Source organism: Coturnix japonica, chromosome 4, assembly GCF_054131305.1.
Source record: "Coturnix japonica strain WE chromosome 4, WE-NBRP24, whole genome shotgun sequence".
Classification (NCBI taxonomy): domain Eukaryota; kingdom Metazoa; phylum Chordata; class Aves; order Galliformes; family Phasianidae; genus Coturnix; species Coturnix japonica.
In genome coordinates, this window is record NC_140666.1 from 19,545,168 (window position 1) to 19,562,637 (window position 17,470).

Genomic DNA, 17,470 nt, shown 5'->3' on the forward strand with positions numbered 1-17,470 from the left:
GGCCTGTTGGGCTGTAACTCACCAAGCTCAGCGCTGTCAGTGTCTTTTCTTTTTTAATGATGATGCTAATCAAGAGGTATTGAATCTTAATATATTGCTGTACATTTTGTTGCGCCATCTCAGACCACTTTTTCTATTAAAAACTAATATTTTTTTTCCCAGAGTTCTTTTCCTGGAAGACTGTCCCTCGCTCATGGGTAGGACTAAACAGTTTGAATCCACCCGGCAGAGCAGTGCGGGCTGTTCTAGTAGCTAATTGTAAAATACGTGTTTGGAGACTTTTACTGTGCCAGAGATGTGGGAGAGGGAGTGGGGGAACATGGGGCTGTGACTTGCTGACCTTCTGTGTGTTCTTCTGCAGCAGAGATGGAGGGACTGGGTGAGTTTAGCACCAAAACCACTCAGGCTTGCATAGTAATAGCTGCCCGCTCTTCATCATCAGTCAGGAAGAGGGCAGTAAGCCCCTGAACACCAGGAATGGGCCCAAAACCAACACCTGTTACCCAGCTGGTGAGTGCTTTCCACTGCACTGTGCATCCTAGAAGTGGATATTTGTTTTCTGGGAATAAATGCCAAAAATATGCCTGGCAGTTGGTTGTATTCATTCCTCACGTGTTTGAAGTTTTTAAGTTTTTTTTTTTTTTTGCTAATGTTAAATATTCCTAAGGCTGTCAGTGAAATTTTAACTGGAGCTACATCTGAAGGTAAATGTGCTGTTAAGATAGAAGAAGCGTTTAGCACGCTGTCTTGGTGAGATTCAGGTTCATACATACCAAAGATCTTCGTGTTTGATTTGTTTCAGTTCTGCACTGGAGCAGTAGTGCTGTGTTTCTTTGATAGTGATTTAACTTTGTGCTCTTTTCTCTCCATTTCAGCTGCCTTGCAGTTAACGGTGCTGGCAGGAGCTGCTGGTGTTAGAGCTTCGTGCCTGTGTGTAAAAGGACAAACTCGTCTGATGACAAACTACATTAACAGTTCTTTAAAGGATTATAGCTCATGGAGGAAGGGTAACGAGTTTCATTGCTCCTCCTTCGCTTCAGTGATCTCATCTGAGCTCTCGATGTAGTTACAAACTACACATCTTGTATGTTAATGCATCCTTTAGACTGTAAATGCTGAGCAGGGTGTGTGCAGGTGTTCGTGCCCTCTCGTGGCTAAAATCTGAATCTCACTGCTGCTGAGGACTGTGACCAGAGCCACTTCTAAGGGAGTGACCTGCAGAGCGGACGGCTGCAAGTGGCAGGAAACTGCAAGCAGGTATTTTAATGGGCACGGGAGTAAACCCCAAGTTTGAATTGGTTCCTGTGTTCTGTTTTGCAGTGGCTTACAGTGCCCCGCACAATAAAAGCTCGTTTCAGACCTCGAGGGCTGCTAGTAAATCCCTAATCCCTGTGAAGTTATTTATTTGGTACGATTTAGTGCTAAAATTTGAAATCTGAATGCTTTGCAGTGTTAAGTCAGAAAGCTCATTAACTTTTTTCAGCTATGTTAATAACTATAATCTTTCTGAGAGCAACTTCGTTGAACGGGATTGATCTTCCACACAACCTCTTTGATTGATGTTAAACGTACACCTGTCCTTTAATTCTTCCCTAATTAATGGACAGCTGACGAAGGAATGTCTTTTCCTGGAGCACGTGTCAGGTGACACAGCCTGGGGGGAGCCCCCTTGGTGTTCAGATAGGAGAGTCCTTCCTGACCTGACTTCTCAGCCGTCCCCAGAGTTTGAAGTGTTAGGAAGCTTAACAGAAACAGGTCTGACTTATCAGTCACCTCTCCACAAGCTCCCGTTCGGTGCTTATCTGAAGCTACTGGTTGAAATATTCATGCAAAATTCTATTTAACGTGGCTCTTCAGCTGTTAAGGGAGCATAATGAATATTTCAGTTTGCTCTTGTCCAGTTGAATGGTGGATTTATTCAGCAAGTACTTTGAGCTCTTTGCTTTGTTAGCACCGGGTTTATTTATTACTGCTCCTCGCTGAAGAAGTTGGTCTTGTTTCTAAGATTTCTTGGTTGAAAGCAGCAGCAACCAAAGAATATGCAATTTATCATTAATTTCTTCCATTGAAGGGTTTTCCTTTCATGTCTAAATTCCCTTACAATGTCCCATGTTTCATACTTCTCAAGGTATATTGATTTTGTTATCTGTATCTTTTATTCCCCCCTCCTTTATAATCTCTGCCTTTTTACTTACTTGCCTCTATTTGTGTTTTGTTGAATGGCTTTAGAGTCAGGGTTGGCTTTTCTGACTGCAGAATCCTAGTTGTGATTGCAGCTTCTTGATGTTTAATGAATCCTTAACTCCCAGCCTTTCTCATGATATTTATCAGCATTTCTTCTCAATTTCATTCACAGTTTTGACTTCAGGAGAAGGGACCTTTTTGAAGTAACGGCATGTACTAAGTGAATTTGGAGACAGGGAAACTACAAGTAAGCTGAAAGTTTAAAGCTTATTATTATTAAACATTTTCTTGCTCTTCACACTTTCCATAGAGCAGCTCCAAACTCACCAGAGTGTATTGGAGAGGACATGGAAAATATTTTCCCGAGTGCCCTGGTTTTAGTTCTTACAGTAGTGGAGATTTCTCTGCTGGGTACTTTGGTTTCTTTCTTATCTAGTACTGCTGATAGTGCTGCTTCAAACCATCAGACCGCTCCTGCTCCGCTGCTGAGAAGTTTGGAAAAGGTTGAGGGGGAACTGGATAAAATAAGATTACACTCACCAGCTGACAGCTTTTGATAAGACAGCCCGCACGCTCCTTCCCCCTTGTTTTGTTTGCCCCCACAAAGTTTTTTGCATTTCTATGCACTTATACTGCATAATTTTATAGAACCAAATGAGTGACTTGTTTTTGCAGATGTGGATGAGAGGAGGGGAGCTTGGTCATCTTATTGCTCTGAAAGTGGAAAACGCACTCAGGTATGGTGTGAGGAGGAGAGTGTGTTCTGTGGAAGCCAGTGCTACAGTGGGCTGTCCTGGGTCACAGCAGGGACTCAAAACGGAGTCGTTCCCTGCAATTTCAGCAAGAAAACAGTGAAGTAAATTAAGTTTGTGCCTTGTTAGAGCGAATACCCCTCGTCAAGCAACCTGCACCTGTCTGAATCTCCCCCCCTTGCTGCCCCTCTCTATATTTACCCAGTGGGAACTTTCCAAGAATGGAAGTGGGAAGATAAATGCCTGTGGGGGCTAAATTTAGCCCAGGCTCCCTGGCCCTGCTCCCTGTGGTGGCATTTCAGCTGTGAGCTTTGACAGCCTGCACCCTTCCAGCTCCACAGAGTGGATGTCCATCCCTGATAGAGCGAGAGCTTCTCTTTCTCTTCCCCCTCCCCTTTTTTTTAATTAAACCAAGAAAGAATTCTCCATGGGACCACGTCTGCTTTGATTGTCTTGGGTGTGAGCATCACTTCTCCCACAGAGGTAAGGCAATAGCGTAACAGTGCATGGGCAGCTTGGGGTAATTGGAGGTAATTTGATAGCCAGAACTTTAACAGTGTGAGTATGAACTCTGTTCTTTTTGTCTCTTTTAGCTCTAGCCGTAGCCTCTTTTCTGGGTCCACAGGTGATGAATGATTTCCTTTAGCTCAGGACAGCTCTGGTTTTTGTCTCTTTGGATCTGGACTAATAACCCTAATGCCCCAGGTCTTCAAACTCCCCCTCCCCACACACTATTAGAGGCGTTGATTGGGTGATTCAAAGCCCCAGTGCTCGGTATTAGTGTGTCTAACCAATAACAGCAATGTATATTTCTACTTATTTCTACAGAAATGGATTGGCTTAATTTAACAGGTGGAAGTACAACAGAGCTTTGCTTTCATCAGCTGCCGTCCAACTTGCTCTACTTAACCCAGAAATAGAGCTGCTGAGGTGACTTGGCACTGGGGAGCTCTCGGCGCTCACAGCTCTTCTTTATCCAAGGCTGATGTGGGACACATCTCCTGTGGCTTTTCCTTGCTACCAGCAGATGCGCATTTGCAGAACAGGGCTAATTGCTCAGCGCAGCTCTGCTGTATCAAGGTGGGGGAGATGGAGCCTCTCCTGTGGGAAACCTCAGCTACTGCAGGGCTGAGATGCTACCAGAAATTCTCCTGTCCTTGGCAGGCAGCGTTTCCATTGCATCCTTCTGTGCTGGTGCCACCCTGCCATAGGGCCAGGCCTTGCAAATCCCCAGGCTTTGGCCCTGGCTTGGGTGTAGCACTCTCAGGTGCCCCCTTCCATTCTCCTTGCATGGCTGATGGAAAATCCTCGGTCCTTCTACTTTGAAATTCAATCCATTTAAAGCTCAACTGGGTGTAAAAAAATTGAGTGCTTGTTTGTGTGTGTGCTCTTGAGCAAAATCCAGTAAAGCTGTCACCTCCTGGATCATTTCAGTATTCCATAGATATCAGGATACTCAGAAATGCAGGTGAAGCTGTTTGCAGTGCTGCTCAATATGAAGCAGAATAAATTCTATTGTTCCACGTGGTCTTTCCTCCAGCACTTATGGGGCACAGCTGGATGGGGAGGTTTCTGAGGGAAAATGGGCAGTTTTATTTACCAGCCGGTAAGTCTGCTTCTCACCTTTGTTGTTGTCCCATAGACAGCAGGTTTTACTGCTTACAATGAAAGTGGTGCTCAGAAGACAGACCAAAAAAATGAGCTTAATGGACATCAATAAGATTTTCTCCATGCTCCAGCCCAGAGAAGATGAAGATCATGGAGAAAGTGAGGAGCTGAACCAAGCGGTGTCCGTGGACGATTACCAAACTCTTGACAAGCTCTTGCACCAAGACAGGTACAAGAGAGTCATCAATAGCAGGAGTGGCTGGGGCGTTCCCAGCACCCCACTGCGCCTGGCTGCCTCTAAGGGCCACCTCAGGAGCCTGAAGGTCCTCCTGTCTCATGGGGCAGAGGTGGACAGCTTGGATGTGAAGGCACAAACCCCGCTTTTCACAGCAGTCAGCAATGGCCACTTGGGCTGTGTGAAAGCACTGCTGGAGGCAGGAGCCGGCCCCTCTGGCAGCATCTACAACAACTGCTCACCGCTGCTGACCGTAGCTAGGGATGGGAACGTTGAGATTCTGCAGCAGCTCCTGGAACACGGTGCTGAGACCAATGTCCAAGCAAGGGTGCCTGAGTGGGCTGCCAACTCCACTGCTTGCTCCGGTCCGCTTTACCTCGCAGCTGTCTATGGGCACTTGGAATGCTTCAGGTTGCTGCTGCTCTATGGTGCCGATCCCAACTACAACTGCACGGATGAGAGGATGATCGCGCGCATCAAGGAGCCCAAGACTCTGCTGGAGATCTGCCTGAGGCACAGCTGCCGGCGTGAGTTCATCAAGCTGCTTCTTGACTTCGGAGCCAATGTGTATTTGCCAAACATCAAGAAGATAGCACCTGGTAGCGAGGGCCTAGATCTGCTGTTGCAGGCAAGAGGTAACCTGTGTGTGTGTGTGGCCCCAGGGCTTATTTGGGGGCGAGTTGCTTCAGATCACCCTTCACTTTATCTTTGTTTCCCCTTAGAGAGGGGAGAGATCAGCCTAAGCAAGGTTTTCTTGCAAGCTTTGACCCCCTTTGCAGCTTTGGTTGAGAGAATGAGTCTCTCTGGTGTTAAAGTCTTGAATATTACCATTCTTTTACTCTGAACACTTGGTTTAGGTGCATCAGTTCTCCCTTTGACACCACGCAAGCTGGAGGAGAAGCAGGGTTGTGCATCCTGAAGGTCTGCAGTGATGGTCATGTTTTTCCTTCCTTTTCTTTCCACAGCTCATCCCAAATCCCTGATGTCTCAGTCTAGGCTGGTGCTGAGGCACATCCTGAAGCAGGCTGGCTGTGCACACGCCCTCAGAGAGCTGGACATTCCACCAGTGCTGGTGAGCTACCTCCAACATCAGCCTTAGCAGGGACACACCATGGAAGACGCCTACCCCAGAGAGATGCCCAGTGCCTGAATTAAAAGCTCTGACGCTGCTGTTGCACAGCACAAAACAGATGTGAATTTGTGGTATAAACAGGGTTTTTTGGGGCTTTTTATTTGCTTCCAGAGTGTCTCTGAAACCTGTATGGAAAGATTATTGTTAGTGTGGGTTTCCACAGCCGGTGAGCTGTGTCTGTGGGGCTGGGGAGATGGGGGACACCACTCCCATGCAGATAATGAGTGTCATAATGGGTGCTCTGCTCATCCGGAATAAAATTGAATATTTGAATGGGCGAAAAACGTAATTTTCCGCAGTAATCACACCAAACAAGTACCAGCTGGTGGCCCTTGTGCCAGCTGCACATCTTTATTAATTACCGGACCTTTTGTGAGCAGGAGAGGGGCTGGAGCCTGCGGTGCTGCGGTGCTACGAGCAGATCATCAGCTGCTCCATCGGCTCGCTCTGCCTTTCGGAGCCGTCTCCTTACGCTTCTGGTCCGCGGCCGGTCCTAAGGCCGGGCTCTGTGGGGGTAGCGGCCTTTCTCCCCGCCCCCGCCGTGTCACAGAGTCCGCCCGCCCCGTCACGGCCCGGCCCCGCCGCCACACCCGGCTCGGCCCCGCCGCTCTGCTTGGCGCCGCCCCGTCCGTCCCGGCGGCGGGCAGGGCCGTACAGCACCGTGCCGTACAGCACCGCGCCGTGCCTCCGCCGAGCCCCGACCGCGGCCCAGCGCGTCGGTAAGTGCGGCCGGAGCGCGGCGGGGCGGCCTTTGTGGCGGCGGGCAGGCCGCAGAGCCCGGGGCCTGGCTGCAGCCCGGCGTGGTGGTGGTGGGACACGGAGCTGCTCGGGCCGGGACCGTCCCGGGTGCGTGGGGCGGCGTGTCCGTGGGACGGGGACTGAGGTGGGGCTGTGCCGGGGGCCGCGTCTGAGAGCGGGGCTGGAGCGGGCCGTGCTGCTGCTGGGCTCGGCGAGCCCCCCGTGCTCCCGTCGTCGCCTTTCCTCTGACTGTTTCCACACACGGGCACAACAGGCCCGGCTTCGTGCCCCTGTATTTCCATCTTTCCGTCCTCCTGCAGAGCCGAGCGCGCTGAAAGGCTCCCAGAGGTGGCAGCACATCGAGGAATGGTTGGGGTTCTCTGCTCGTAGGGATGGATGGCCCCATGGGTTTTCTGAGGTCCTCAGGCAGGCTTTGGATAAGGGCTTAGCAGCGGGGTGTGTTGTGTTGTCAGATGTGGACCTGCGTTCTTGGCTGTCTTTCTCCTCATCCAGCGTGTCCCAGCGGATGCAGTGCTGGTGCCCTGTCTTATAAGAACCAGGTATCTGCAAGCCGCAGATAGAAAACTGACCTGTCACGTGGCGTTTTGTAAGACTGAAATAATTGCATTTTAAGGCCGGTTTGTGTTGGAGCTGCTGAGCAGTGCTGCTGTTGAGTTAACGACAAACCCCCGAAGCCAAAGGCCTTCCAACCAAAATCGGGTGGCTTTGCGTTTGTCTTGGGCGCGTCTCTTTCCCTTGTGTTTGTCATCATCTTTCTCTCCAGGCTTCTGTCCTTCACATCCAGAAGCTGAACGCTGTGTGCCATGAGGTGATGGAGAACAGCAGGGACAGAAGCATGTGCAGATCCAAGCACCCAGACAGCTGGGCTGGAGCTGGGAGAGAGACTCAGGAATGCCTCCGTGGGAGGGCTCTGCCTTCTAATTCAATAGCAGCCTTAATGGAGGCGTTGTGAGCTCCTCAGGCGGAGCTGTTAAACTTACACTCGTCTTGTAAAAGCATTCACTTGCGTGTTTTTTTTTCATGTGGTTACTACTGGCAGTTGTGGCAGCTGTGATCTCGGTGGAGGCTGTGTGAGGGGAAGGTACTGCGCTCCCAGCTCATCCCGAGCTCTGCACCTCTATTGCTGTGGTAGTGTGGGTCAGCTTTGGGCAAGCTCAAGTCCTGCAGCAAGGTGAGGTCGTAGTGAGCTGAGGGGGCTGCTGCTTTGGTAGCTGCCCATCTTTCTCCTTAAAAACAAGGCCCTGCTGCACACATAAGTTCATTGTGTCCACCTAAGCTGTAACATTTGGCCCACCATAGGACCCAGCCTGTCACAAGAAAGTGTGTAAATACAGCACACTAATTACACCCTGCTGGGGGTAAGGGTCAGCACGTCCTGCTGTGGATGTGGTCACACCAGGAGGAATGGCTGGGGACACACAGCGCTGGCTCCAGGCACTAAGATACGTGCCCATGTGGTGCTGTAATTATTGCAGCGAAAAACAACTGAAGAAAATCACAGCTCTGAGTTTTACAACTATAAACTATAAAGCTGCTAAATCAGGCCTCGGGATTGAAACTTTGAAGTGCTGGGGTTGTCTTTGTTTCTGAGACAGAATGACATTAATACGTGGCTTCCCAACAAAACGGTTTCTGTCGCACGCTGTTTGTACTGGAACAAAAATCGTTAGCACAACAGTTTATTTGAGGATAGAGGCAGCATGTTTTAGCAGTTCCCTGCCTGTCGGTATTGACAGCTGCAATAACATCCCTCTGTAAACTGAGGAATTAATGGCATGAATATGCAGGAGTGTCCTGGAAAGGGCTGCTGCTTGTTTGTAAGCAAGGCTTGGAGAAATGAGATGGAGCGAAGTTTCTACGGGTGGCTCAGAGCATGTTGTATAGGGAGAGTTTGGAGGGTTCGCTCGGCCTAGGGAATAAGAACTGCACATAAGGATGAGGATGCAGTGGGTTGGAAGCTGTAGAAGGAAAAAGCAGCAAGTAACATGTAAGATAAAGGATGTGTAAAATGGCCGCGGATAAAACTACATTGGAAAATGGAAGATGGTTTCTGATTCTCGGGGCTTTTGGCTTCTGGGGCAGGCTCAGAGTGGGGTCAGTGGGGAAGCATTGCACAGCTTGTAGCTGTCCCACTGCAGAGTCACAGCGAGTTCCCTGCACCTCAGCTGAGTCCCTTCTGAGGATGGTGGAAGGATCTCTTTGTCTGTATGTGGGTCAGAATGTGGTGAGATGCTGCTTGAACACTCCATGTTACCTGAAGATGTGGGGAGCAGACATGCATCCTGCCATGCTGCTGCGCTGTGTTCTCCCACCCACTGCTCTGACTGGTATCAGGTGCCTCCTGCTGCACAGGGCTTCGTGTGCTTCTCTGTGCCTTTGTCTCCATCGCTCTGCACCATTGTACGGGCAGTGAGACAGATGGGGCTTGTTCCCATTCAGAGCTGGGACCCGGCCGGTGTGACCTGCTGTTAGTGAGGCGTGCAGCCATTCTGAGTGTCCTGCGGGACGCAGCCCTTGTGACACTGCAGCCAGCTTTGCTTTGCACATCTTTGCGTTTGCAGCATGGGGTAACCGTGCCATGTTCCCCAGAGAGAAGGGAGAAAGAACGTGGTGTCGTGGCCTGCTGGAGGTGCTTCCCCAGATTGCTGCTGGGGAAAGTGGTTTAAAGATGAGAGCAACCTGTGAGTTAGAGAGAGGGGATGCTTCATCTGCCACCAGCCCTCCAAGCAGCGTTTGGGCAGTTATCCTGGATTAGAGAAATCCGTGCTCTTGCTGTGACTGCTTCTGCATCCTAATCCTGGTGACAAGACAGAAGCTCCCCTGTGAGTTGGGTAAGTCCCTTAATTTAATGCCCGGTCTCCCATTTGTAACATCGGGATGACACGCCTGGTTCCTTGATGAGAATTAATTGATCGTAGCTTGTCTTTGCTGATGCCTGCGAGAATTAATTGATCGCGCTCGAGTGTCCGCCTCCCATTCTGACAGCTGTACTGCCCGTGTGCTCCCACCCGTCCACATGTGAGCTGCAGGAGAGGGTATCGTTTTGTTGCACAAGGGTTCAGTGCTTCTTGCTTCTCTATTCTGATGTGGAGGCAGAGAAAGCAGCATCTGGCTGAACGCTGCCTAATGTTGTGGTGTTTCTTTGCAGTCAGACATTTTCATGGCAGTCGTCAGGGTCTGAGAGGATTTGTGCAGAGCCCAGCTGTGCAGCTCCTCTGTAGAGCAGGGAATGGGTGTGTGCTGTGGGGCTGTCCCCACTGTGGATGAGGGTAGTGATGTGCCGTGCTCTGCATTAGGGGTCAGGGGGGGATTCTGGGAGGCTCTGGCCCTGCTGAAAGTCATACAGGCAGGGAAGAGTTGGAAGAGTCCATCGATGGCCGTCGGTCACTCACACCAGCTAATCTCTGGTGCAGCACAAAGAAGGGATTTAGCAGCCTGCTTACCGTAGGCAGTGTCAGTCTGCATGAAGGAGAAAGGCTTGATGAGCTGCCTAAGGCCTGTGGTCGGTTTAGGGGATAAAACAGGGGCGTTTTCCCAAGTCTTTTAGGTGCAGGCTGTGAGATTCTCATCCTCCACCTCATTTCTATTTTTGTTGAGTGCTGAGGTAGTTATGACTTGTCATGGATGCTCTTAAGAGTCTTGAGATCCCAACTGAGGACAAAGCAGGCCTCTACTTTAGCTGGTGCTGGGGAGGATGGAAGTTGTCCCTAGTATAGAAGCATAGCATCCCAGTAGAGCAGCATGTTGGCTGAGGTGCTTTGTCCTGATTGTATGCTAACAGAGCCCCAAGCTCTAGCCCAGGTCAACCTGTTGGCACCGGCTGCAGTTTCGGACATGCCCTTTTTCTACCTATAGCTAGAGCAGAAAGCTGCATCACCCCAAGTATAACCAGATCTACCTCATCTCCCATGACTGCCTCAGGGAGCTGGGCACAGGTGAAGTGCTGTCATTTACTGTTACGATTTGTAGGTTTGTTTCTGACCCCGTTTTATTTCCATCGATACTGGTGTTTGCCCTTGGTGACTGTATTGTTCTGGCATCCATAAATAGCTGTGCGGTCACAGCAGTGAGCATCTACTGATGCTAGTGCTGATGTGGAGCCAGAGTGGGCTTATTTTCAAATTGAAGTCTTGTTCCTGTTTCATTTTTCTACTACTTTAGCAATTCACATATATAGACGTTTGCATACTATTTTCTATTGGTCCTATCTAAATAGTTCTCTGTGGAAAGGCTCCAGAAGAATCCTGGAGTCAGCCCAGAAAGGCTTTGGGTGTGCAGAAATGCTGTTTGTTAGAGCTTGAGAAGCACTGTTTGGCCCCTGGGATGCCCTGGGGTGGCCCTGGAAGCCTCAGAGAAAGGGCAGACTGTACTGTCAGGGGTGTGTAAGGTGGTTAAATCCACCTCTGTCAGTGATGGCTGTAAATACATCCCCTTGTCTCCAGCCTCCCAGGTAAGAGCTGGTCATGCAGCGAGGTCCCAGCTGTGCATCCTGCTGGCTGCTGTCAGGGAATTGCGTTGGACACACACCCACAGCACGGACTTGGGCTGCTCAGAGCTAAGCCTCAGGTATTGCAGCTCAGCAGTGCATTACAGCTCTCACTGGATTTATTTTATCCAATCTCAGTTCTGGAAAAGAAATATTACTATTTTATTTCTCCTGCTATTAACATCAATCCAGGATGAAATTGAAAACCTACCTCTCTATGCTTCTGAGATAATCTGATCAGGGTGATTTATAAGAAGTATTTTTAATGCAGGTTTATCTTGCTTGACAGATGATGTTGCAAACAATTGAAATCCAGTGAAGAAAACACAATATGGTAAATGGCTGCTTTTGCTGGATGCACAGTTACCATAAGGCTTGACTGGCCAGATGCTTCCTGTTGTTTTGTGCTGTTTGGGAGGGCTGGAAGCAGAGTTTGTCATGTCTCGGTCCTTCTACCTTTTGGAGATGCCCGTGTTTTCTGTGCTGAAGGGCAGTTGTTAACAGAGCAGGACCCCACTCTCTCTTTGACAAAGGTCAGAGGCTGATTGAGGTGGCCTGGGGCTTAGATCTACCTGTCTGTGTGATGTGGTGCTATTGCCAAATGGCTACAAGTGGCTTCCAGAGGATTCGGTACCATGACATCTTTGTGCAGGGCTCAAACAGGTTGGGGGTTTTTACAGCTGTAGTTGCAGGTGATGATATAGCTCTGTGCCTTGTTACATCTATGGGACACCCATTACCATCTCCTCATCTCTCTCTCCTTTCTTTTTTGCTTTAGATCAACCACGATGCTTTGGTCCCCGTGCCTGCAAGAAGACTCTGCCACCATTGTTTCCAGCTAGAAACACGCGAACCGAGCAGCTGCCATGGAAACAGGCTGCACAGAGGAGGCTGCCAGGACCTGGTCGCAGTCTGCAGCATGCAGGCAGTGCAAGGGCGGTGAGCAGCAGCAGGAGGAGAACATTGAGCACCTGTCCCAGCAGTGCGATGCCTCAGCCACAGCTGCAGAGCAGCAGCAGCCCCAGGCACCCTCCGGCAAACTGAAGAAAACTGCTTTCAAGCTGTTCGGAGGGAAAAGGAGTATATGTACACTGCCGAGTTTCTTCAGCAGCAGAAACAAAGGCCAGGGGAAAGGAGCTTCTAAAAAGGGGCTCAGTAAAAGTAAGACCCACGATGGGATCAGCGGCACTGCATATGATGAGGGCAGTGGGGTGCAGCTGGAAAGCCCTTCAGATGGAAGCAGAGATTCTCATCCTTGCCTGCTGCCAAGCTCTCAAAGCGTTCATGTGGCCATAGACACCAGCGTCAAGTTTGATTTTGGCAGGCAGGATGGCTCTCCACCAGGGAGTATTGAGGGCTATGAGAAGAAGCCCAATGGAGACAAGTCATCTGTCCCCAGACCAAAAAAAGGCCTCAAGGGGCTTCTGAACAGCATTCGGCGTCACCGTAAGAGCAAAGTTCCTGAGTGTGAGAAAACAGAGCTCTCTGAGTGGCCTGGGGATTCAGAGGAGACCAGCAAAGCTCAGGGAGTGAAAGTGGAAACCCCTGGAGCTGTGGAGGGAAGAGGACCTGGATCTGTCCCACTTGCTGCAGCCTGCCCAGGGAGCTCAGCGGATAACTGCTTGGTGCACACAGCAGCTGACTTTGGGGAGGCTGCTGAGCCAGACTGGCTCCATGCTGATAAGGGCAGCTGTGAGGACGGTGTGGTGGCAGTTTCTGGGGGCAAGGATGATCTGGATGCAAAATCAGAAGCAGATGCTGTTGTCTACACAGAGTCCAACTACTGCCATCTCCCTGTGGCTCTCCATCCAGACTTAGCAGACAACGACCCTCCCTCATTGCATTCTGGGGACCAGCTGAGTCTCCTCTTTGGTGACGTCACATCCCTGAAGAGCTTTGATTCCCTCACAGGGTGTGGAGACATCATTGCTGAGCCCGACATCCTCAGCATTGCTGAGAGCACGATCTCTGTGGAGCGCAACCGAGACACTGCTAAAAGGAGCCCATGCCTCGTCACCTACCAGGGAGGTGGGGAGGAGATGGCCATGTCTGAGGAGGAGTACCTCCAGCAGATATGGGACAGCACTGCTGAAGAGGGCAGGAGCTACGAAGCCCCGCTGCCTCCAGCTGTGAGCAGTCCTGAACTGCAGGCAGTGAGTAGCAAGTTGGAGACGCGTGGTTTGCGTGAGGGGGAGGTCCACCCCTATGCTAGTGGGGCAATGGATGGGGTCGAGCTCCTGACACCACAGAGTGACCAGCAAGAGTCCGCGCCTAATAGCGATGAGGGATATTACGACTCCACCACACCAGGACCAGAGGATGAGACTGGGGATGGACTTTGTGAGATCAAGAAGGACCGTCTTCCCAGAGACAGCTACAGCGGCGATGCACTTTATGAGTTTTACGAGCCCGATGACACACTAATGAGCCCCTCTCATGGGGAACAATCCCTGTTTGAGAGCAAAGTCTCTCACCCAGAGATCTTCAGCTACTTCATGGACTTCTGCCTCCCTGCTGAGAAGGGCTTGATCCAGATGATGGATCAGAAGAGGGGAGTTATGGAAACAGAAGAAGAACGGCTAGCTGCCATTCAGAAAGAGCTGCTGTTTTGGGAGCTGCAGAGGGAACCAGCCTTGAAACGACTTGATGTTCCCAGCAAAGAGAAGTGTCCCAGGGAAAAGCAGCATGTTGAATGTAAAACAAAAGCAGCCAACTTGATTGGCAAAAATCAGAGTTGCCTTGGTAGTGAGCAGATTGCCTCTCAAGCTCTGAACAGGAGTGTGAATGGTGGGGTTTTGGTGTCTAGAGCTGAAAATCCAGAGTGGAGTGATTTTCCAGGGCCTTTGTGTCCAGAGAACTGTTACAACAGCCAAAAAGCCCAAGGAAGTTGCCTTATTGAGCTCATAAAGAACAACGCACGGTTTGATTCTGACCCAGACTGTGCATTGTTTGGGGGGTCCCTCCATGGCAGTGCAGCCTCGGCCAAACCGGGGATGTTCCCCAGCCACAGACCCCTGGAGCATGAGGGCTGCTCACAGAGCGAGCACTACAGTGGCATGGAAGCTGCTGGCAGAGAGTCCCAGGCTGACCGTGAGTGCGAACCTGAGCACGCCATGAACTTCTCACAAGCTCTGGTGGAGTTCACCAGCAGTGGGACCCTCTTCTCCAGCCTGTCGGAAAGCCTGGGCAGCTCTGACTCAGGCTCTTCCTTCACTCAGAACCTCCCCGTCCTCCCCACCATGGTCACGTTTGACATTGTCGATGTCGAGCAGGAAGGGGAAGGTGAATGTGAACAGCACCTCGAGATGAATGCTGATGAGGACATGGCTGCGTCCTTTGAGGCCTTCGATGAGAGCTACGTGCAGAAGGAGTCATTTGCTGAATGTGACGAGAGAATGTTCCTGGGGTACCCCCAGGCCTCCTTCCAGAGCTGCAACTGGGGGGTTGCCAGCCTGCCCCGGCACCTGCGACTACATCGGCTCAGCCCTGCCATGCCAGCACCACTCTCCCTTAACAGGAGAAGCAGGTCGCTTGACACAGAGAGCCTGGAGTTTGAACTTGCAGACTTGCAGCTTTCCAAGAACGGCCTTAAGCCTTGCCAGCTGTGGTCAAAATGGGACAAAAAGTGCTCAGATGGAGAGAGAAGGAGCAGGAGCAAAGAGGAGGCAGAACTGTCAGCTCCTGAAGGTTTAGAGGCCAATGGTGTGCTGAGCTGGCCGGGCTTGCAGCACCTCCAGTACGATGCCGATCCCCCCAGGATGCTGGCTCCTGGGGGGATCAAACACTGGGGGTTTGCTCCAGCTGCTGGGATGCAGAGCAGCTGGGAACCATCTGAACAGTCAGATGCAGACCCCTCCTTTTTGCCCCTTTCAAGGAGTGGTGCCAGAGAAACTCTGGAGAAGCAGCTCCAAGATCTGGAGTCAAACAGGCTCCTGGTCAGGCCATCCAACTTACCTCTGCAGCCTGACCCACGGCTGCCTCAGGAGGCATCTGGGTCATGCAGGTATCACGGAGAAGCCCCAGCCAAAAAGCTCGCACGTGTGCTCCCGCTGGGGGAACCGGAGCTGCCGCAGAGCATCAGCTTTGCCCAGTCCCCAGAGAAACCAGCCAAGTGCAAACCTGTTGGCATCACCCAAGGAATGCCCCAGTTCCACGACAGCGATGACACCGAAACCTTAAAAAGCTTCACAGAGCGCTACGGGAATGCCAGCAAAGAGCTGCTGAAAGCGAGAGCTGCGCCGGGGAACGCACTACCTGGCAGCTGCCTGAGCACTGCAGTGAATGTAATGGGAGCCAAATAGCTCCTCCTGGGTGGCTGGGAGGTGGGGAAGGGGTTGGAAAGGGAGGGGAGGGGGAGAAAGTGAACACTAATGAGTGACTTATGTCGAACCGGGCCAACAAAGATGAACTCCTCTTGCAGCTGCAGTTCATATTCCCCGTGCTGCTGCTGTTCTGCACTGCTGTGGGTACTCTGGTTTGGTGCAGAGCAACCTCCTAGGTTCATAGATTAACACTGAGGCACTTTTGTTTTTTTTTTTCCAGTGCTATCCACCACTCTCGAACACAATACATGATGCAAAATGTGGTAGCAGCCCCAGTGCACAACCCCACTGCTGCTAGAATAAAACCTGGAAATGGACCCATTTCTAGTAATGCAGGTTTGTTCTCTGCAGATGAAGGGGCACCATCACCTTTAAAAAAAGAAGCGAGCAATTGGCAGATGTGAAGGAGCGAGGAGCATTGCCGTGCCGTGACCCATCTTGCTGTGCCAGTTGGCTGTGAGCGGTTGCTTCTCCCACATTGGGGTTTCTCAGCATAGGGCCGGGCTGCAATGGGTGCTCTGGGTGACATTCCTGGAGTCTCCAGGGCTGCAGTCAGGGGAACATGTCTTGGGGAAGCTTTCAAAAGAAGTTGGGTTTCTTCCTCTTCTTTGTGAAATGCTTGGGATTATTTTTTTTTTTTTTTTGAACAAACTTTTAACATCTTCCATCTTGTCCTTAATCTGGGGAGCTGCAGAGGAAGGACACAGGTTATTTTGAGAGCGAGGACAGGAGGCAATTCAGCTGCAAGGGGAACTGCGCTGTAACTCTTTTTTCCTGCCCAAAAGGGAAGTAGGAGTTTTTGTGTGCGTGTTGATAACGTTTTCCAGTTCTAACTTTAATTTGCTCAAGAATATAGCATGCAGAGAGATGTTCTATTGATGGATTCCCTTTCAAGAACAAAGCGTCAGTCCCTTTTCTCTGCCATGGTCTCTCTTCATGGTGTGTTATTTCCAGCTGAAGCCTCTCCCAGGCCAAGGGCAAGCGTACGACTTCTGTGAAATAAGCTAAATTTGCATTGGGCCTGTAGCTGTAAAGTCACTGTGTTGTTTTTTGTTTTACATTTTGTGTTGATTTTCTTTACATAAACTCATACGAGCAAAGTATTCTATTACTTAGAATACAGGATGTAGCGCAGCCTAAATTAGGCTTCACAACTTCTTCCTTCTAACTGGAGGGAACAAAAATGCCGAAGATTGCTGCAGGCTTTTGATTTTCTTTTTCTTTTCCTTTTTCTTTTTTTAATTCCTCTTTTGAACAAATATGGAGAAGGAACACAAGCGTAGGAGACCAACGATCTGAGGTTGTCAGAGCTCTTGGAAACACCTGTTAGAGGATAGCAGAGCAGAGCTGGCATCTTTCCTGAAGGTGTTCTCAGTGTCCTTGTTGATCTGCAGCACGTTAATCTCTAAACCAAACCTTCCCTTGAGCTGATCAGCTCCAGCTCTGCAACTTAAGAGAGGCAGGTGAGGATGTTGGTGAACATCCATCCAGGAGGTTCTGTAGAGTGTGTCTGTCACCCACAAACACCAAAACTTCCTTTGCCAGGAACAGAAGGGTGATTGTCACAGGGGACTCTGTTCTGAGTGGAACTGAGGGCCCAGCATGCTGACCAGACCCTTTCCCACAAGGAAGTCTGCTGCCAACCTGGGGCCTGGGTCATTGACTCTCTGGTCTGGTACAGCCCTCTGGTTATTACCTGCTTCTGGTAGTGCAAGCTGGCAGTGTTGAAGATGAAGGGAGAAGCCCAATTGGACGGGCTGCGTGCTACTGAGATCCTTCCTTCTGCTCCACGAGGTGCTGGTTTTGATGAAGCGCATCTGAAATGCTTCTGCACCAACACACTCCGTGTAAGGGACAAGCAAGAAGAGCTAGAAGCCTTGGCTCAGTCCCAGAGCTACTACATCATCGATGTAAGCAAAACCTGGTGGGAAGAGTCCTGTGTCTGGTGTGCTGTGGTGGGTGGTTACAGGCTCTTCAGAAAACATAGGCAGG

General features: G+C 50.5%; 2 protein-coding genes and 1 long non-coding RNA gene across 6 annotated transcripts; all 3 read left to right on the forward strand.

Moving 5' to 3' along the window:
- Window positions 1-1,119: 1,119 nt before the first annotated feature.
- On the forward strand, window positions 1,120-3,045 carry LOC146760974 (uncharacterized). Its single transcript, XR_014945670.1, has 3 exons — window positions 1,120-1,257; window positions 2,357-2,431; window positions 2,860-3,045. It is a non-coding gene; the product is annotated as an uncharacterized LOC146760974 (long non-coding RNA).
- A 228-nt stretch (window positions 3,046-3,273) lies between these two features.
- Window positions 3,274-6,018, forward strand: ASB12 (ankyrin repeat and SOCS box containing 12). Its single transcript, XM_015860624.3, has 3 exons — window positions 3,274-3,419; window positions 4,579-5,414; window positions 5,745-6,018. The coding sequence occupies exons 2-3, from the start codon at window positions 4,601-4,603 to the stop codon at window positions 5,876-5,878; spliced, it is 948 nt and encodes a 315-aa protein (XP_015716110.2). The 5' UTR covers window positions 3,274-3,419; window positions 4,579-4,600; the 3' UTR covers window positions 5,879-6,018.
- Window positions 6,019-6,449: 431 nt separating this feature from the next.
- AMER1 (APC membrane recruitment protein 1) lies at window positions 6,450-15,795 on the forward strand. 4 transcript variants are annotated; one of them, XM_015860617.3, is made up of 3 exons: window positions 6,450-6,630; window positions 11,935-15,439; window positions 15,699-15,795. In XM_015860617.3, the coding sequence occupies exons 2-3, from the start codon at window positions 12,023-12,025 to the stop codon at window positions 15,774-15,776; spliced, it is 3,495 nt and encodes a 1,164-aa protein (XP_015716103.2). In that variant the 5' UTR covers window positions 6,450-6,630; window positions 11,935-12,022; the 3' UTR covers window positions 15,777-15,795. The 4 variants fall into 4 exon arrangements, with proteins under 4 accessions (XP_015716103.2, XP_032299882.2, XP_085402290.1 ...); XM_032443991.2 differs by having other exon boundaries at window positions 11,935-15,382; XM_085546164.1 differs by lacking the exon at window positions 6,450-6,630 and adding an exon at window positions 7,743-7,841.
- The last annotated feature ends 1,675 nt before the right edge of the window (window positions 15,796-17,470 follow it).